Source organism: Nyctibius grandis, chromosome 6, assembly GCF_013368605.1.
Source record: "Nyctibius grandis isolate bNycGra1 chromosome 6, bNycGra1.pri, whole genome shotgun sequence".
Taxonomy (NCBI): domain Eukaryota; kingdom Metazoa; phylum Chordata; class Aves; order Nyctibiiformes; family Nyctibiidae; genus Nyctibius; species Nyctibius grandis.
In genome coordinates this window covers 14,052,330-14,073,460 of record NC_090663.1, presented here as the reverse complement: position 1 = coordinate 14,073,460, position 21,131 = coordinate 14,052,330, and the positions used below count along the sequence as shown (strand labels likewise).

General features: G+C 43.8%; 1 protein-coding gene across 2 annotated transcripts in view; it reads right to left on the bottom strand.

The window, feature by feature from the left end:
• Positions 1–21,131, bottom strand: part of CRMP1 (collapsin response mediator protein 1) — a 53,251-nt gene that overhangs the window by 5,958 nt on the left and 26,162 nt on the right. For both annotated transcript variants that reach the window (XM_068402842.1, XM_068402843.1), the window contains 7 exons: positions 17,500–17,561; positions 15,789–15,869; positions 12,443–12,511; positions 10,292–10,412; positions 9,020–9,176; positions 4,394–4,535; positions 2,609–2,779 (listed from right to left, as the gene is read on the bottom strand). In XM_068402842.1, the coding sequence (XP_068258943.1) occupies positions 2,609–2,779; positions 4,394–4,535; positions 9,020–9,176; positions 10,292–10,412; positions 12,443–12,511; positions 15,789–15,869; positions 17,500–17,561 (803 nt within the window). The remainder of the gene's footprint in view (positions 1–2,608; positions 2,780–4,393; positions 4,536–9,019; positions 9,177–10,291; positions 10,413–12,442; positions 12,512–15,788; positions 15,870–17,499; positions 17,562–21,131) is intronic.

Genomic DNA, 21,131 nt, shown 5'->3' with positions numbered 1-21,131 from the left:
TCCCAGTTTTGTGTCATCAGCGAACTTGCTGACAGCGCACTCTAATCCCTCATCCAAGTCATTAATGAATATATTGAATAGTACTGGTCCCAGTACCGACCCTTGAGGGACTCCGCTAGACACAGGCCTCCAACTGGACTCTGTCCCATTGAACACCACTCTCTGGCTTCTTTCCTTCAGCCAGTTCACAATCCACCTCACTACCCGATCATCCAGACCACACTTCCTCAGTTTAGCTGCGAGGATGCTGTGGGAGACCGTGTCAAACGCTTTACTGAAATCGAGATAGACCACATCCACAGCTTTACCATCATCTATCCACCGGGTTACGTCCTCATAAAAGGCTATCAAGTTGGTTGAGCATGACTTCCCCTTGGTGAAGCCATGCTGAGTGCCCCTAATGATCCCCCTATCCTTGATGTGCCTAGAGAGAGCATCAAGAACAAGTTGTTCCATCACCTTTCCGGGCATGGAGGTGAGGCTGACCGGTCTATAGTTACCCGGGTCCTCCTTCTTGCCCTTTTTGAAGACTGGAGTGACATTCGCTTTCCTCCAGTCCTCAGGCACCTCTCCCGTTGCCCATGACTTAGCAAAGATGATGGAGAGTGGCCTAGCAATGACTTCCGCCAGCTCCCTCAGCACCCGCGGGTGCACCCCATCAGGGCCCATGGATTTATAGACGTCCAGATTGCTTAATTGGTCCCTGACCCAGCCCTCATCTACCAAGACAGATTCCTCCTCTATCCTGACTTCTTCTGGGGCCTCAGGGGTCCGGGGCTCCTCAGGACAGCCTCCAGCAGTATAGACAGAGGCAAAGAAGGCATTCAGTAACTCCGCCTTCTTTTTATCCTCTGTCTCCAGGGCCCCCACCTCATTCATCAGTGGGCCTACATTGCCTCTAGTGTTGGCTTTACCTGCAATGTATTTGAAGAAGCCCTTTCTGTTGTCCTTGACCTCTCTTGCAAGGTTTAATTCCAAGGAGGCCTTAGCTTTCCTAGTTGCCTCCCTACATCCTCTGACAACAGACTTATATTCCTCCCAAGTGGCCAGCCCCTCCTTCCATGATCTGTACACCCTCTTCTTCCACTTGAGTTTGCCCAGCAGTTCCCTGTTTAACCATGCAGGTCTCCTGGTACCCTTCCTTGACTTCCTACTTGTTGGGATGCTCTGATCTTGAGCTCGGAAGAAGCAGTCCTTGAATGCTAACCAACTATCTTGGGCCCCCTTACCTTCTAGTACCCTGTCCCATGGGATTTCCCCTAGCAATTGCTTGAAAAGGCCAAAGTTGGCCCTCCTGAAGTCCAGGGTTGTGATTCTGCTAGCTATTCTGTTCCTGCCACATGAGATCCTGAACTCTACCATCTCATGGTCGCTACAACCAAGGCTGCCCTCAACCTTCACCTCTTCAACCAGACCCTCCTTGTTAGTGAGGATAAGATCCAGCAGCGCTCCTCTCCTAGTTGGCTCATCCACCATTTGCATCAGAAAGTTATCATCAATTCACTGGAGGAACCTCCTGGACTGAGGATGGCTGGCTGAGTAGGCCTCCCAGCAAATATCAGGGTAGTTGAAATCCATTGCTCACTTTCCATCAGGGCTTTCTCTCATTTGTTTTTGAGGACTTTCCGTATTTATCCAGAGCCTCTAGAAGTGTGACAGCCTTAATAAGAAGGAAAATTGTGACTCAGCTGCCAGATACCCAGAGGACATGGTCCCACCATGAATGTGCTGTGACTGTATAAGGGAATTTCAAAGGGGCCAGCACACATATTTGTCTGAAAAAGCCCAGAAAGGACCAGAAAAGCCTGAGTCTAAATGGGAATGACTGTCAAAGGGCGGGTGATTATTACTTTCTCGAAAATACAGAGAGATCCCAAGACAGAGAAATAAAACTGAAGCACCTAAACTTACTTTTTAAAGGTTTCTAAAGGTTTATGCCTTTTTAATATAAGCCCTATTACTATATTTCCAGTAAAACGTTTGGAAGAATTTCCCAATATAAAAGACTAAAGCACCGAACAGTAAGATAACAACTTTGAGATACACAACACACAAGATAAAACCTGTCACAGTCAAAATCAAAGCAGCTGTGAGTCACTGGTACTCTGCACTAAGAGCAGAGAAGTATGCAGAAAAGCTTTGGAATTAAATAGAAAATCCCAGCCGTGAAGCTGCTCGGAGCTGTATTATCAAAATATTTAATCATCTGTCATAATTTGGAATACTGTTGATTTAATGGTGCGATTTACAGTATCAGGTGCTTTTCAGGTCAGCAAATAAGTGAGCTGGTTTTAAATTTAACATCACAGCTTTACCAACCTCAGCTGCAGACCTGCTTACAGACACCTGTTTACAGATCTGCCACAAGCATGCAAAAAATAGTCAATGGTATAGGCAGAGAGAAAAGAAATCCTTCCTGATCCCAGTGCTTCCAATGCAAGATTTCAATACTTGCAGCTTCTGAAACATCTACCCATTTCAGAATAGGAGTAGGCAGTTACCCCACTCCTCTATATCCCGTATATTTGGTGTTCACATGAATTAGAGCAACATTTGAAAAGCAACAGTAACATTTCTTTTTTCTTGCTGCTTTTCCTTTTCTCCTTACCGATTTATGGCTCTTAGCTGTTATAGTCTTCACCTTGTCAGGGTCCCAAATAACCACATCAGCATCCGATCCTACAGCAATCCGGCCTTTTCTTGGATACAGATTAAAGATTTTGGCAGCGTTGGTACTGGTGACAGCTACGAACTGGCTCTCGTCCATCTTTCCTGTGGCCTAAAAACAATGTGCCTTGAGCAAAACATGCTTATAAAATGGGGATTTACTATTCAGAGTGCCGAACGATCAGGGAGATACGGGAGGGCATGTGGTTCATATATATGGTGATGTTGCATGAAACAGAGGTTTTAAGCAGGACTTTATACAAGGCACGTTACTTGGGAGTTTCAAAAAAGTGAATGGGTTATTCCTGGCATCCCAAAGAGCAGCCAATAAAACCTTAACGCAGATTATACCATCAGGGTGCTCAGTTATGTACAGTCCCTTTCTCTACACACTGATGCCTAAGTGTGTTTTGTTGCTAGTCCTAGTAATTTCCTTAAATATTTTGATTTTAAAACAGAGGAACTTAGAGTATTATGAGATTAAATAAAAGATCAAGATTCAGACTCTTTTAGAAACATTTCTTGCAAATTAAGTCCATTCTGCAATTAGTATTACCAAACCTATACATCTAAGTAATACAACCCCAATTATAAAGTCCTTGCCTGGAGAAATGTCACCACCGATTGAACTTTTTATACAGTCAGTGATGGCGTAATAGCAGCTATACACAACAGCATTTTGATTTCTCAGTAGAGTATTTTGGGGTCTTCCCTGGCAATAAGCAAGAACAACGTTGCAAGGAAGAAAAACAGTGCCAAGCTTTTTAATATTAAATAAACACTTACTTCCTGCCTGGTAAAACATGAGATTTGTAAAATAAAAGCTACTCAGTGGTGCAGCACCGAGTGTCGCCACCTGTAAATCCCATGTTGCAGCCCTTGCTGCAGCTCCTTCCCTTTGTGGGAGTAACAAAAGGCAAATACCACTGGCTGGCTGCACTTTGCTCCTACACGGCAGATATCTGAAGCTGCGTCTGTGCTTGGAATCTCAACAGTGGTCCCTGAAGAAAGTGGTTATTAAACACAGTCTGGGAGAAGCGCTCACGAGAGCATTGTAAATACTACCACTTCCCACTTTGCGATATGGATTGGAGTGCAATGCAGTGTAAGGTAATGAGTGTGTGCACGTGTGTGAGTGTGTGTGCACGAGTGTGTATGTGAAGACAGACAATGGAGGGAGAATATCGTTAGATATTAGCATCCATGGAACCATCAAAAAATTGCTAACTTATAGCGGCACCCCACTGCAAAACATGCCAGTATGAATTACATGCAATGTTCTCCTTCAAAGCCTTTTACAGTCTAGCCTCAGGCTCGGCTGCCATCCATTTGTAATTTCTCAAAAACGATGAGACACTTCCCAAATTCAAACAATCCATTCATCACGTTTATGTGGGGTCCACTTCAAAATCATTAAACTGCTCTGGATCCTACATCTTTGAGAAGCATCCGCTCTGACACAACTGGAAAATCCAGCGGTGGAGTCTGTGAAGCCTCAGGTCTCATACAACACGATTGTGTTGCACTGTCAAAAGTGAAACACAGCCCTGAGTTTATAGAATTGGAGAAGGTTTTTGAAATATACAATTCACCTCGTAGTAGCGCTCTCTCTGGGAATTCTCAGAAATATATCAGAAAGTCACTTAAGTACTGGCCAAGAGTCTCCTGGCTTTCATTATTCAGCCAACGCTCAATTTCTTTTTAGTTCATAAAAGTAATTACTTACTACAGCCTTGTCCCAGACAACAGTCATTCTTTCCTCAATTCCATTGACCCCTTCGGGAATCATAGTGAAGTTGTCCTTTCCAATGGCTTTCTGGGCAGTGCTATACGGGCAATGTCCACTTCCCGTCACCTGCAGGTCCCCACTGCGGATTTAACACACAGAAGGTTTAGACCAGGCATCACCAAGGTTACCTTGGTCTCAGACTAGCTGTGAATGGACCTTTCAAGCCTACACACCAGAGGCATACGCTGTAGATCATGCCAGCAGCCTTTACATGTTGGCTACAGATCACTGAAGAGTGACAATGGCATTGGACATCTCTACTTTCCCCCAGGAGCACCCTGAACTCCCAGACTACAGCCCCCGTGGGTTTCAAGCCGCTTATCGGCAGAGATCAGACACAAGCCCACTAACCAGGACAAAGGATTATTCCAGGATTAAGGAAACGATCGGAAGCTTGTATGAAATGTCTGCCACTCTCAAGATAAATTAATTCATAACCATGCTGAAAAATAATGGCAAATTTCACAGTGTGAAGTCATGAGCATCAAAGCTTGTTTCCCTGTATTTCTCCCCTGCACATATATTTTTCTTGCAATTCTTACACAAATATTTCTTGTCTGACCTTCCAAAACAGAACCATGAAAATAAAAAATGGAAGGAAAGCTTTTTATCAGGCAGTCTTCTAATTAAACAGAGAAAGGCATAGTTCAAGTCAAACCTGTGCTCTGGATTTATCTAATTTAAAGGTCTTACATAGAAAAAGGCAAGGAGTGAAACACAAAAAGAGCTACCAAATACTAATGCTTTTATTTAAGAAGTCTTTTTTTCAGCCTAGGGAAATTTTTTTTTTGCAGAGAGCAGAACTGGATCACAGCTGCTCTCGGGAATAAGGAGGAAGAACATAACCAATATGCAGAATCTTGCAAAAATAGAAAGACAAAAAAGAAGACAGGTTCTTCAATATCCCCAGGAAAACAGGTGATATTTTTAGGTCTTGATTAAGCTTACAAGAGCCAAGAACATTCAAACACACTACAATCCCCCTTCTATCCAGAAGGGCGATGTCCCCAAGAGCCTGTCATCCTTTTCTTTAACTGATTATCTAAGTTCCAGCTCTGAAACATCTGAATGATTCTGGTCCGTATATTTAGATTCCAGCAAGCTAAGAAACAGCCAAGTACAGAGGAAAAAAAGGGTCACACATCACTAATTCTAATGCAATTTTCTGGGCTACCAGCCCTAATGATTGCTGACAGACAGGGGAGAACCTTTGGCCTCTTTTTTAGCTCTTCACCATGCTCACATGCATCCATTCAGTTTTTAGCAGAAGCCAAACCCATGTATTTAACAGTGAAAAGGCAGCTATGTTTTAGCTATTCCTGACTCTTAATGACTGCCTGGTGTTACTCCATAGGATTAAACCAAATCCATCAGTTAAACCTTCATTTATTCTAACAAACACAACAATATAGTCACAAGATTGCAACGCCATTTCTTCCTTTTTGTTGCTCTTCTGGCAGCTAAGCTGCTTGTAGCTTACCCTCGCTCTCTCTTCTGCACTCTGATGAATACAACCACGAAAACATGAATGTCACAGCCAGGCCCATTTCCCTGAGGTTAATGTTGCGCTTCTTACACCACACTATTAATTCCTACATGTGAAAGAACAGTTGCTTCCTCTGAACTCCATTTTCCCTCTCCTCTGACATTTGATGACATTTAATGACATGCACTGCACTCCCCAGTCTAATCAACAAAAGACTTCTGAAGCTGAAGCATGTTGCTTGAGAGCTGCTCAACACCTGGTTAACTACACGGGCACTCCTCCTGTTTAGATACATGGGGGACGAGCATCAGATAAACTGAAAAACTGAAAGAGAAGAAGGGATCACCACAGAACACAGCTCCAAAAGAAGGAGTGGTAGGAATTAAGAGTGGACATATGTGTATCTTTAAATGCCACATCAATACCTTGTCATCTTACTCTTCACCGTAAACGAGGCTTTCACGGCAGGTTACATCTTCCATGAAGCGCCAAGATCTCACATCCAGAGGAGATGGCATATCACAGTGGCAATAATGCAGCAGTACACCATGGAAGATGACAGCTACCTCAGGTGCATGGCCCACAGATGAAACAAGGACCAAATCTCATGAGGGAAATCCAATCTGCAAACCCCATGAGACATGCTGGATTTTTATACATTCAGCTTTCCAGTGAAAAATCAACACTTTCCGTGGAAAACAGCATGAGCAGTATGCTGTGTACTTGCAGAGGAAGAATGTTGTAAGGGTTTTTTAATGAATGTAAAATATTTGTCTCCTAATGAACAGTGCAATAGAAAAGTGAAATACTGTCTTTACCTTCATCCTTGCATAAAATTCCCCACAAATGCATGGCAGATTGATAAAATATACAGTTCTTTTTTTTGTTTCACAGTATAGATTTAAAGTATTAAAACTGAAAGCAGGCTAAGCTGCTGTCATTTAAGATCTAGGACTTTAAGCCACTAGGAAAAAAAGGCCATTTTCACATGCTTGGAAGGTAATGAAAACTTCTGTAACTCCTCAGTTTGTCTTTCTGATGTTAGTGTTAAAAAAGTCATTATTTGGATTCCAGTTCTAAAAATTCTCTTGCTATTTTCGCTAATCTGTTTTGACCCACATACGATTATTTTGGGACTCTCTTCTAGAAAACATATAGCCACATCTGATAGAGCAAAGAGCCAAACATTTTAACACACATTCACATGTGCTGGCTAAGAGCCTCACCCTCACACAATGCGCTTCACTCTTTACAGTGCTGACAGTGATGGATCAGACCAGAAAAGTCATTTTTCTTCCTTGTCTTTATTTTAAGGAACAGAAAGCTCAATTATGGAAAATCATTTCCGCCGTCAAACCGTAACAACAGAACAAATTCCTGCGTATTCTTACCAGAACCACACGTAACTCAGAGCTCAGCGGTGTATTCATGAACAGTGCTGTCCATGCAGCATCATTAGGGCAGCTGAGTTAACACCTGGGTTTGGTGGACTGCACAGCCTGACCCACAGTGCACAAGGAGAGGTGTGTGCATACTGCAGCAGTGGCATTGACTGATGGCAGCGTCCCATCACACATATATGCTCATCCACCTAAAGGGCAGCTCTGCCTAAGCCTGAATTACACATGCAGGGTAATTCAGCCTGCCTGCCATACAGCCTGCCTGCCATACAGCCTGCCCGTTAGTCATGAGGAAAACCAATCTCAGGAGGAAATGTTTTCTGAAGACCAATGGGTCCCTTTTAGGGTTCAAATTCTATTGCTCTGTCAAGAGCCTTGGAAACCCTAGGAAGGGGAGGCAGCAGGTGAGATGAGTTGTCACCACATGGCATTAAATCAGGTTTTGAATGGTAAGTTGAGTTCCTCGCTCCAGCACTAGCAATCTGTCCTGGTGGGGCTTCAGCTGTGAACTTCTGTATCATTTCAAACCAGATGGTCTTTTGCTTAAGCTAAAGAAGATCCACAGTTGGCTACAGCCAGGAAATACTTTCAGGGATGGGTTTACGGTCTGGGTTGCTGGCAAGGCATTGCTGATGCCTTCTTTTCTATATCAGAAACACACTTCTCCCTCTGCTGTCCACATTCCACTCATCTCTCCAGTGACAACCCTCTCCCTGCCAACCTGAAGACAATCAGCCCATATCCGTATCTTGTCAAGTGATGGCCTCCAGTCACCAGCCTGTCTGCACCTGAGTCCCTGACAGTCTCCTTTGTAGTCCACTCTGGCCTCTTTCTCCTGCCTGACATACCTTCTCTATATGCACCACTTATCTTTGCTGTCTTCCAGCTTGATGACCCTGGAACCTATAAAGACACAAGGCAAGCTAAAAGTAAAAACAAAGCTGCAAGAACTAAACACAAGTAAACTTATATGATTTTGGTCCATCCCAGATGAAGGCAAACTACCAAGTCAGAAGTTTTCAATACACAGGAGCTAAAACCACTGAACTCTGTTACAAACACTTACAATTTAGTTTAGGACAGCCTAATTCTCCAACGTGCTCACAGCTTACAGCCCTGCACCAGCTTTGACAAAACCTGCACCAGGAAAGTTTCTCAGTTCTAGGTATCTCTGCATCCAGGGACAACCCTGATTTCAGGAGCTGTGCTTGCCAGATATGACCAGGGTCTACAACTGAGTCTGTTCTCACAGATGGGGGTCTACCCACCAGGCTGTTGCTTATGCTGGACGCTGACGATGCCATCCGATCATATATTAACAATGTGGCTGAAGAAAACAGAGAACTAGGGAGAAAGCCAGTTTGAAGTCCTGGGCTAAAGACTATCTAGATGTACAACTAGGAATCACTTCAAAAGCAGAAAGAAAAATAATTAATTCCTGAATAGCCAGCAGTTGCCTCTCTATCATGCAAACTGGAGCTGTAGAGTCCATGCCTGCTCACCTGACTGACAGCCTAAACACGGGGATATAACCATCCCTGGTTTTCTATGTCCCTTCTCTGCTGTTTTGTGTATGAGACTTGTCTAAAGGAAACTGAGCTGATCCCTAGATGCTTTGTCCCATGTGGCTTTTGCACTTGTCTGACCATCAGCCTGTAAAAACAATAAAGGTCTTACCATGCTAAGAGTGAATTTAAGTGATCTGGAGTGGTAGGATCAGGGCTCAGAGGTGGCGAGGTCACAAAAGCTGCAGCCTTGGCCCAGTTTTTGCTCCAGTAATGTGTCCCATCTGTCCCCAAGCTGGCAGTGATCGGCTCTCCAAAAACAAGGGGACCTTGGAGAAAGCAAGGATATACAGGAACTGATTACAATCCACTCTCTCTTCAGCACATTATACTCCTTGCTGCATGCAACCATGTATAATTTACGCATTGCTACACGGCCAGCGTAGCTCCCAGAAAATTAAGCAGCCCTGGCTTTGTCTGTATGATAAAAAATTAATCAGGAGGCTGGCTCTCTGAGCTACCCATGCTTTTGATCAGCATATTTACAAAGCTCCCTTTCTAATACAGGAGGAGACAGTTCAGATCTGGTTTTAATTTGTACTGGTTTAATCACAGCCATGTTCTCTTTGTTGCTCTGATTCGGAGAGCATTTACATGGAGGATGGGCTCCAGCAGACAGATGCCTTTTTACTACTCCCAGGTTGGGCACAGCACCAGCAGATAGCAGCATATGGTCCCCAGCACAATACTCCAAGTCTCCAAGAACACAAATATCAAGACGATAATTTGCTCTTTGGTTTTTCCATATTGTTCACGCGCTTTGTAGCACCAACCAGCAGAAGGTCCTGACTCGCAAATGCAGCTTCAAAAGCAGCTGCCCCCAAGCTCACGAATCCCTTTTGGGTGCTTTGTAACCTGGATCCCTCCACAGCCCCAGCAAGCTGTGTCGACCCGCCGATGTCCCCAGTGCACATCTGACAGGGTCAGCCTCCAGCAGCAAGGCCAGGAGTGAGCACCAGGCATCCTAACAGCAGGTTCACTGCCCAAGCCACCCCTCAGAGGATAATACCCTGAAATAACCCCAAAAGGCACTGAGGATATGGTAGACCCTGTTAAGAAAAAGTATCTCCCTCCCATGAACAGAAATACAGCAACCTAAGGGAAAGATAAAATGGAAGACAGGATAAAGAAGAGTTACAACACAATCTTCAAGCGGACAGTTTGTGGGGATAGTTTCCCAACTGAAAAATGTAGAAGGATTTCCATTTTTCTTTCCCAGCTGTAAATATTTAGGGTCTGTGATGGTATTACCATTCTTTGGTAACCTCTCCCTGTATCTTGTGATTTGGGTCAAGATGCACAGGTTTTTCCACCGAGCTTCTATTCAACAAAAAAAAAAAAAAAAAAAAAAAAGGAGTTTGGGGGAGAAAAGGAAGTCTCTTACCTTTCTTTCTGGCCAGTGCAATGATATCAGCTGCGCTCTTGCTCATCACCTTGGTGATGTACACAGGGCAGTTTATTCGACTGGCAATGGTAATGGCACGGAAAACTGCTTCTGCTTCAAGCTGAGGAAAACAAGGAGGAAAAAGTTAACTGCAAAAGCAGACTGAAGAAAAAATGAACGGGAGGACAGAGCCATATTTCTCACTGTTTAGCAACAACTCTTCAGGGGTTGATTCTGCTTTTCCCATAGAGAGCGAGCAGTACTGGGAAATGGGGAGCTAACCCAACCTCAGGTACTTTGCGTTACGAGTAACCACAGCCAGGCTGTACTCGCCCACGGGGTACAGCTGCCCTGGCACAAATACAGCTCCCTGGCTCCCTGCACCCCAGGAAAGGTCACGTCCAAGCAGCTGATGGGGCTCTTCCTTACCTCCCTCCCACCCTTCTGTTTCAGACTTCTGCCCTGCAGTTGGAAGGAGAATGAAGCAAGGAAACATTGCCCCAGCTCGGAGACAACCTCTGAGCATTCCCTGGCAGCTTACCCTATGCAATCTTTACATAAGGATAAGATGACAGCGAATGTAAAGTATTCTCAAATAGCAACTTCAGCACTATGGACTGAATTTAGCCTATAATCCATAAAAGCCTTTGAAGCATCGCCCAGTAAGTCCCCTCTGTCAGCAAGCGTAAAGGCAATCTCCTCCCAGGGAGCCATCTGGGACATAGGCACACAAAGCAGTCATTTTCAGACAGAGAAGCACTGTTTCCCAGCGGCTCTGAAGACTCCTTTTCCCAGTCATCGGTTTTATACCTCCTTCCCAGATGGACTCACAGTATCGACATTTTAATACCCAAAACTCTTGTGACTGAAAATACCGACTCGTCAGTACAGATATTCTCTCCAAGAGTTGTGCTAGAAAAGTTAAGCGACTTAGCCCTTCGAAAACCACATGGCTTAATTCTTCACAGTTTTGTAAAATATTTTTTCTTAAATCAGGCTGTCACTTCAGGTTTTCCTAAGACTTTTAGCACATTTGCTCTCGAAGCCCCAAATGCACCCGCAGAAGAGCAGGGAAGGAGGCAGAACCTCTGTATCTCAGCGCTGGGGCTGAGGTGGTCAGATGCATGGTCAGAAAGATGCAAAATTCCTTTCTGGAAACTGTAAATGCAGATTTTTCCTTAGGCCCATGTTCTCATTAAAAGGAAACAACTTCATTCTTTTAGAATAATTTAGGTGGAAGTTAAACGGCAAAATGAAAAAGTACATAAACAGTTCAATAGAAGAATGCGACCAATTAAGCTGATTCCTTTTGCCTTGGGGAGAGGTTATATGAAGATCTGCAAACCACAACAATCTCTTCAATTTTAGCCTCATATCCCCAGGACCTTGTCTCTTTAGTCTTCAAGGAAAGCAGTCACTTCCCACTGCCACCCTCCATCATCCCATTAACGGTCTGAACTGTGTCCATTAAGGGACATCCACATGTCTCCACCTTTTCCTTCTCATTAAAGAAACCCTTTCCAGATGCCTAAAATGATCCACGTCAGAGCCTGGTTTTTATTATAAAAGAGTTGCATAAAATGAGCTGCCTCATAGCATCTTTCCATTCTCGCATATTTGCATTTCTACAGCCTGCATTTCTACTACAAATCTATCTGCTGGCATAACATAGATTTATATGTGAGTGCCTGTATATGCATGGTATATATGTACACATGCATCTTATAGGAGGTTTTCAGCCAAAGCGTTTTAATGAATGCAGTTACTCCAAAGCCTAACCCACAACCTGCACTGCTGATTTTTACCCTGCTAAACCCGTTTTTTTTGTCATCACAAATCAAATCACAAGGGTCACACTCAAAAAACACATGCATGCCCGTGCCCAGGGCAGCAGGAGCTGCGACTCCTGAGTGTACAAGGACACGCTCATCCCTGGACCAAGGGAACGCACCTGCTGCAGCGGCAAAAGGCTATTTCAGGCAAACAAACAAGCTGAAGGGGAACCTGGACTTTTCAAGTCTTTGAATAATACTGGAAAAGGCCATGGGAGCAGCAGACTGCTGCCTTCCCCCATGCACCCATCTATCATCCGCACATACAGAAGCTAAGCTCTGATGCTACATGCTCGACAAAATGAGTGAAGTCTCTTACCTCCTCGGGTCTGCTCAGAGCATGTCCCTCAGGTCCTGTGATTCCCATCTCCAGGATACGCTTTTGTTCCTGCAAGATAAGAGATAAATGCTGACAAGCGCTCCAGGATGAGACCCTTGCACCAGGCATCCTCTGGCAGACTAACAGCCATATTGTCTGACTGCCCCTTTTTTGTCTGTGTAAGTGCAGCCATGTAAGCCTGCTGCCGGGGTAGAAGGACTGAAAACACTGGCCCTAAACTGGTCCCATGCCACCCCGGCGTCTGCTCCACGCAGCCAGCGCAGATTTCAAGGGAAGATTTGTCTCTGCAGTGTGACAGAGCGTATTTGCACCTCAAGCCATTGGGCTGCACCATCAGAAATCTTCTCTGCCCTCCTGAAAGTCTTATTTGACACCAACCCAGGGAACAGGCTTCAATCAATACACTAAATGGTAATGATGGATATTTCCACCCTGCAACTCTTTCTTCACTCGCAGAAGTTCCTCTCTAGCTGCAATCCATGAAGCACTGTTACCTTCCTTAAACTTTTAGCACTGCTAACTCTTCATCAAATAAAGGCTTGCCTTTGGCACCCAGTTTTCTGTAACACTTTTTCCTACAGAGGAATCACTAAAATTCTCTTTTTACAAAAGCAAAACAGTGCCCTCCAGTTGTGAGGGGACTGTGTCCACGCCAAAAAGCCCATCTTGGGACCAATGGGGGTTTGTCAGGAAAAAAAATCTGTGCTATCTAGCTTCACAGCAGTGAGACCAATTTTTAAAACTAGATAAAAATCTTCACCTCTTTTAATTTAAGGTCAAGCAGTGGTATTGAAATAAATTCCCCTTTTTGCAGAAAACGGCGGTCAGCCATTTCTCATGTGAGGTTGGTCCAGGTCTGCCAGCAGTGCAGAAGTGGGACCAGAGCTGTTGATCTACCCCCGAGCCTGGCCTGCCCTGCCCACAGGTCTCTAATGAGCCCAGTTCAACAAATGTAATGACTCTGTGATACAGACAAATGTCCCCTGGAGACCAGGATGAAGTTACTTAACATACTTTACTGTGTCATCTAATAAATATTTGATCCGAGGTCCCCGAGGGTGAAAAGCTCACACATTAGCAACATACTCTAGGAAAACCTGAACAAGTTAATATTCACATATACTTTTGCCTTTGGTGCTATCAATCAAGGCTGAAGAGGCATTAATAGGAATGTAATAATCTGACTCTCTAATTATTATTTTGGTTAGAAAATCATAATGTTTCATAGGTATTCTTAAAAATAGATGTTCTAAATCATTAATGCAACAGCTCTGAAGAGTGAGAGTTAAAGACTTCAGATAATTAAAATACAACAAAATCTAAAATGCAACCATATAATATGAAAAATAGCAAGATGGCAAAGGATGGAACACAAAGTAGGATAGATTTGCATCTTGAAGGAAGTTATAAAAATCAGACCATATGATAAAATTACCTGCTGTTAAGAGGATTTGATAGTGCTAACAAGATAGAACATTTGTTTGATAAGACCAAATTTGGATTTTCACACAGGATAGTCCTGCAAAACAGCCCTTCAGGCAGCTTTCTCGTCACTATCCAAATAATCCTTCTAAATAAAAGCATAAGGAAAGACTGATTTTATGAGACATGGCAACAGTGAAGAAATATGTTGATGTATAACACAATTTACATTTCTTTACTACTTCCTCTTTTCCTAATAATGTATGTTCGTATTCCATGGCAGTATATTAAAGCTGATCAAAGAAAAAATATAACTGAAACAGATTTCTATCAGAAATGCAATTCCATGAGTGCTCCTTGATTTTAATGGTGAACACATCAAAACATCACAGGTGCCATTTGATTTGTTTCATTTTGCCATTCCTACAGTAATATTGACTTACTATGTTTCTTATTATTTTTCATTCTACTGGATATTTTATGTTGTATTAAAACTATAAATTATATATTTTGGTAGTTTTAAATCATGCTAAACTTCATGGGAAGTTTTTTCCCCTCTTGAATCCAAACGAGGGTTTTCACCCGGTTTCAGTGGGGGAAGGACACAACTGCGCTGTATGTGTCTGTTGACTCCTCACTAGGAAGTTTTGAGCCCAGTGGTTATTTTGGCCAAACCTGAAGGGAAAAGGGAAAAAAGGCTCTCCAAGGGGGTAAATTCCTACCAGGCAGATAAAGGACAGAAGGCCACTGAAGGAAAAACAAAAAAATAAACCCACATGGGTAAGAGCCCTTACACACTGCCCAACCACTCAAGTGTTCATTTGAGGTTCTCGCTTAACCATGAGACAAGGTGGCTTCCCTAGTCCAGATCTCAAAGACAACTTGTTTTTAGCTATTGTAATTTCCCTGTCAGCTCTGCAGCCTAGTCCTTAGCAGATAAGCCAGCAGATAAAGAGCTCAACAGATAAATGAGTTGGCTCATTCGGAGCCTCACGGACCTCAGGGGCTCTATGCACGTACAAGGGATCACAGGAAGGAAACACCTCTGCAACAGCCTTAAAAGATTCATCTGCCACAGATGTATAGAGTCATAACACCCATCCAAACCTGCCCATTCTGTTTTACAGGGAATCCTGGCCTCTAAAAGACCAGCGGAAGGTTTACTATCAGCTGCTGTCCTTGGGATACCTCTTTCGATGTGCTGTGGCACAGATCGGAGCTACAGCACGCTCCAGTGTGAGGACAGTACCTACGCGGGGGACCTGACCTGTAAAGAGTGCACTGGGGATCCGGGACATTTTAATGGAATGTACTGAATTTGAGCCCAGTTTCCTGGTTCTGACAGGCATCTTCAAAGAGCATGACTTACACTTTTAATGCACATTTTTGAAATGTTTAGAAGATCACGGTGGTTTCTTATTCTCTAACTTCAGAGATTTATAAGAATATTCTCAAAAATAAATAGGTCCGAGAGCTTTACCACCCAAACTCACTATGCTGCTTATGCTGAGAGCTGCAGCAAGACACATTAGCATAAAGCTTCCTAGCTACACTTTTTGTCCCCAAAGTCTCTGAGCAAGGCTTTATGTTGTTCTGCATCACTTGTCTCTGCTGGATTCAGAAGAGATCTTCTTGCTTCCTTCTGCCCCCCTCACCCAGTCCTCATCTGCTGCCAAGGCCAGGAGCTGTCTGCACCGCTGCTCTACCTCACGGATGCTCTGCAGAAGGGTCTCCATCCTCTCATCCCAGTCTTTATACCAGCAGTGTGTAGGACATCCGGCCAAATTAAGGCACTTACCAGGTAGTTCCTTTTTTCCTACCCATACTCTGACTGGAGGGCTTTACTTCTCCTCTCTTGTGTCTGTGTTCTCACAAAGTGAAGCAAAAATGACAGTTCACTCACCTGAGCTATCAAGTCTCCATTTTCAGCATGGACCAGGATAACAGCCCCAAGACTTTTTAGAAAGGTAAAGGCTTCATAAAGCTGCAGGTAGTACAAAGAAGGAAACACTGCTGAATAAGGAAAACACATGACAACACTCAGACCTCTCTGTTCACCTCAGTTTTGCTCCTTCTGTGCTGGTAATTATCTCCCTTTTCCACTCTCCACTTTCTACACAGAGCCAGAGCTTCACTGCCAGGTGCTGACTTACCCACTCCCTTACACACCAGCCAGCCCCAGGATGAGCCTCTGCCCTTCTGCACCGAGACAGGGTCAAGAGTCCTGAGCGGGGCTGAGTCTCCCCCAGCCCCTCGTACTGCAGGGCTACCTCCTCACGCCCCTCCACGCAGGCCTAAGTTTAGTGAGCGGTCTCTTTTCCGTAGTTTTAGCAAATGTAAAATGGAATTATTCCCATGGGCTACAGACACTTTTATTATGGCTAAAACACCTATTTTCTGAAGTGCAGGCATTTTGCACCATCTTCTTAGAGCAGATAGTGTCACGCTTTCACCAACACCTTTAATTCTCCAATGAAAAGTTGCAATGTTTTCTCTAGAGCACCCTTTTTTTTTTATCACTTTCTAAGATTTAAATCCCATCCATACAGAAAGGAAACTGTTGATCCTATTGCTTTTACTGAGAATTTCTGAGCACAGATCTACTGAAATTTAGTTCCCTTTCCAAAAGGTATTCAGCTAATGTGTTCCCTGTTTAAACCAGACTTCAGTAATGTGGGAGTCCAGTTTTCAAACACAGATCAAATACTGAAGACGTGGTTTTCTCAGTGCCTACTTTTGCACTAGGGTACTTCAGCTAGCATTGAACGGGTCGGAATACACAGCCTGCAACATGCGCATTTAAACAAGGTAACAGGTATTAGTCTAGCCACACATTAAACATTTTGATGTATTTCTCCTGGCAATTCCAACAGGGAGTTGAATTTAACAGGCACTGCCTCTCAGAGAACATTTATATATTATTATGTCTAAAATTCCAATTAAAACCACATGGACTGGAGGTGTAACAATACTTATTTAACAGACCAAGAGCTACAGCTCTGGGAATAAGTAAGAAAGAAGCATTTTCTCAACTGAATAAGCAAATATTATTATTACTAACAGATGCCATTGTCCATTTACAATGACCTGATACTTATGAATGGGAAAGCTGAAGAGTCTGGAATCTGTAATAAGCTCTGGACAAACAAGCTCATTGTTATCACCAGCCCTAATGAGAAAAGGCCACCTCCCGCAAAGAGCAACTCCATTTAGCTGTTTGCAGCAACCGAGAAACTCTTGAAATCTCAAAACTGCCACCGCTTCGAGTGTTTCAACTTTTCTTCCCTCTCTGGCTTAGAGTTCTTGAAAGGTAACAGCAAAATAAAGTGCATGGCAAAATCCTGAGCAGAGCTGAGTGGTTGCAATGTTGGAAGGCACCAGATAATCCTTGCAGCAGATGAATGTCATACACCTGAAGGAACATGTGCAGCTGTTCAACACTGCTCAGCACTGACCCTCCAGAGAGAACTCCCCCACTGCACATCTCCCCCAGTGCCACTCAGGTCCATGGGAATGCTTCTCCAGGATTCAACCTTAGCAGCTCCTCAAGTGTTGAGAAGGACATCACAGGAGAGAGGACAGATCACAACAATGAAAAACATTCAGAGCCATACCTGGCTGTCAGACATTTGGTAGAGATCTTTGTAGGCCATGTAGACTTGAAAAGAGTTGACACCTGTTCCAAGACAAAATTCAAAGGTGTTGCCATTGTGGATTCTTAAATTGTATTTGAACAAAAACTTCAGGAAAAATAAGTCATAGAATACGTCTGGACTAGGCTTTTCACCAGTGATTGCCAGAAATAAAGCATGGCTCCACAGCTGCATTACAGCTGCTAGGACTAGAAGCCTGAATCCCCTCTTTGGGGGAATTTGTTGGACTCTCTGGCTTGCCTGTGTTTAGCCCTGGAGCAACCCAGCCACCACGGCAAATGAGACTGCTTGTAGCCAAATCACGGACAAGCAATAGTGGCTACAGAAAGCATCTAAAGTTGGTAAAGTTTAAAAAAACTTGTGTAAGGTTCTGTGAATCACTGGTTTTCTTTTTAGCTTTCTTCAGCTAACCAGGAAAACATTTCAGCTTGACCTGAAACTGTACTTTTTAATAGATAAACTTCTATTTAAGTTTCCCCAAAGTGCTGAGAAGCTGTAGGAACTGTGTATCTGAATTTGCATACAAACTTGCTTTTTCTTGACCCTACTGCCCAAAGCACCCAGCTTAGCTGATGCCAGACACTGGGAAGGAGTGGAAGCAAAGCCTGAAACGAGTTACAAGGGCAGCTCACCATACCTCTCCTTCCACCTTCCAAAGATGGAAGAATTTATGTTGGCAGTCATACAAAACCATGAAAGGTGACAGCTCCAAATTTTAGAAATCAGTAAGAAATGCTAGTTTTGAGTGTCGGTGACCAAGAACCAACTGTATTCAAACCACTACAAGTTTTGCTGTTTATTTCAAAGCTTAGAGAAGAGGAGACTGAGGGGTGACCTCATTAATGTTTATAAATATGTAAAGGGCAAGTGTCATAAGGATGGAGCCAGGCTCTTCTCAGTGACATCCATTGACAGGACAAGGAGCAATGGGTGCAAGCTGGAACACAGGAGGTTCCACTTAAATATGAGGAAAAACTTCTTTATGGTGAGGGTGACCGAACACTGGAACAGGCTGCCCAGAGAGGTTGTGGAGTCTCCTTCTCTGGAGACATTCAAAACCCGCCTGGACGCGTTCCTGTGTGATATGGTCTAGGCAATCCTGTTCCGGCAGGGGGATTGGACTAGATGATCTTTCGAGGTCCCTTCCAATCCCTAACATTCTGTGATTCTGTGATTATTTACACAGCTTCGTATTCTAAGGCAACTGGAATTCCAAACATCTTCTGTTCACAACTTCTGTACATTTGAATTCATATTAGTTTATAAATTTGCCTTACACTTTAGTCTACTGACAACATCCCTACTTTGGTACAGGGACTGATCTCAGAGTTTTCTAGCTTAAAAGAAAAGTAAATTCTAAGCTAAGTGGTGTATGCTGCATTTCAAAATAGCTGTCACGAAAACTGTGCTTCCTGGGGCAAGAGGAAAAAGAAAGAGATCTGTTCATGTTATTCAAGTTGGCTACACTGAATGACTAAGGCTCTCTGATGAAGATATAACTCCTTCACGAGTCTAGAAGGCACGGATATATCCTCAGGCAGAGGGTACGGCTGTTCACACTCACACATAGAATTTGTTTATTCACAATTACAAGATTAAAATACCCCAGGATAAAACCTTGAAATGATCCCTGGTATTATGTCTTCCTGCTAAGGCCAGGCAGCTCAGGGAGAAACACGAAGCAGGAGCCGGCCCCTCCATGCTGCCTTCCACGCTGAGTAAATCCAGCCTGGACCGTGGAGCCCCATCAGCCTGTGAGCTTGTCCTTTCTTCCTATTTTCCTATTTCTCAAGTTCCCAGAAAACATGCATGCCCTTTACTAACTGTATTCCCTCAGCCTACTCCTCCTTACACAGTTTCAATGTACTTAGCATGTCCCTGCTTTAAAATCTTCAAGCTTGCCTACGCCTTCCCTGGGGCCAGTGCCTACAGCATCACGCCTGCAGCACCATCTACCCTCTGACTGATCCCATCTGCCCAACCTGCCTTGGAGGAAAGCTCTGTTTCCCTTCACAAACCCACACAGTGTCTCAGATGTCAGGTGCACCTGGGAGCCACCTTTCTGCATGAGTGATCATGCACATGTGAAGCAATGAGAGCCGTGTCAAGGCTGGTCCAAGCCACACCGACGAGCCTCAGTGATGGCACAGGACTGAATCATACACATTTCTCTGTAAGCAAAGAGCTGGGTTACCTATTGCTCTCCTTTACCCACTGGGATCTAGACAAAGGTAATTCATTTAATCAAAATCCCACCAGGAGATAAGGCAGCTTTCTCTGGGTACTGTGGTTGGAAGACATACATTGGCCCAAGTAATATATATTTACTTCCTTTTTCTTTTATTGCCTTTGTATCTTCTTAGGCCCTTTTCTGACCTTGGTAAAATCACTACGAGTTTTGCTCCCACTCACATTAATGTTCTCCCTGAAGTCAATGAGAAGAGAAAGGATCCCACCGTGGGATCTTGAGCCTGTCCCTTACTGACAGCTCCCACAATGCAGAAGCAGAGTTCTCCCATCTAAATGCACATCCACGCCCTCAGCTACCACATCAGACACACACCAAGTGGAAGGGCATCTCACAGGTTGCCTTTGCAGCTAACAGGAGAGATGGTTTGAACCATCCTGCCTTGCAAAGAGAGTACCTTTACAAGATACCGAGATAAAATAACACCAATTTACATATACAGGTATCCAATATTAAACTCTTTGCCTAATGCCTTGCTCTGGTGTCTTGATCTACTCCTTGGAAATATGTGGCTTTTCAAAAGACCTGGTCCATGGCCTATTGACCTTACTGCTTAACATTCGTTACATATGACACTCTTGCTAATGTCCTGCTTGTTCTCTCACCAGGAGTACTCAACAGGATCCTCTCCAAATTTCAGACAGTGCGACAGGTTTTTTTGCACAGTGACAAAGTGCAGTAGTTAAAGGAATGAGTGAGGCGTCCATCAACACATTTCAGGCTGTTGTTCCTTTGCATGTTCTGGAGAAGCCCAGTCCCAAAGTAGCTGCTGAAATGCTACAAGCTTGAGTCTTTATAATCAACATTTGGTTCTACAAAATCTCCAGGCCCTTCCAAAGCCTCTGTCTCCTTAAATTAGCTTTGTATTGATTTAGAACTGATGAACTATTCAATTATACCTCATGACAGGGCACCTCAACAGCCGCTCTGTGAGCTCCCCTGTTATTCATGCCAAGATTGTATTAGGCACAAACAGCATCAAAACGTGATTAACTGAGCCCTGTTACTTGGCTAACTCACCCACTACACAATCAGCTGAGAACAAATTCAATCCAGATTCCCAGCTGATGAAAACCAGTGTCACTCCATTGACATCAAGTCTATTTGCACCAGCTGGCTCAGATGTTAACAATTATCAGCAGATATTATCCATTAATTTGAAAGCCCCTGCCACGCTGAAATATTTCCTATTGTGTTTGTGCTTTCATACTCTCCCTTACCTTGTGTCTCCTAACACATTAGAGGAATTCACACTGACTGCCTGAGACATATTGCAGCATCCGTGAGAACAAAGGTGAACTCCTAGTGCTATCGCCACCAAAGAGGCCACCAAGGGCCCCATCAC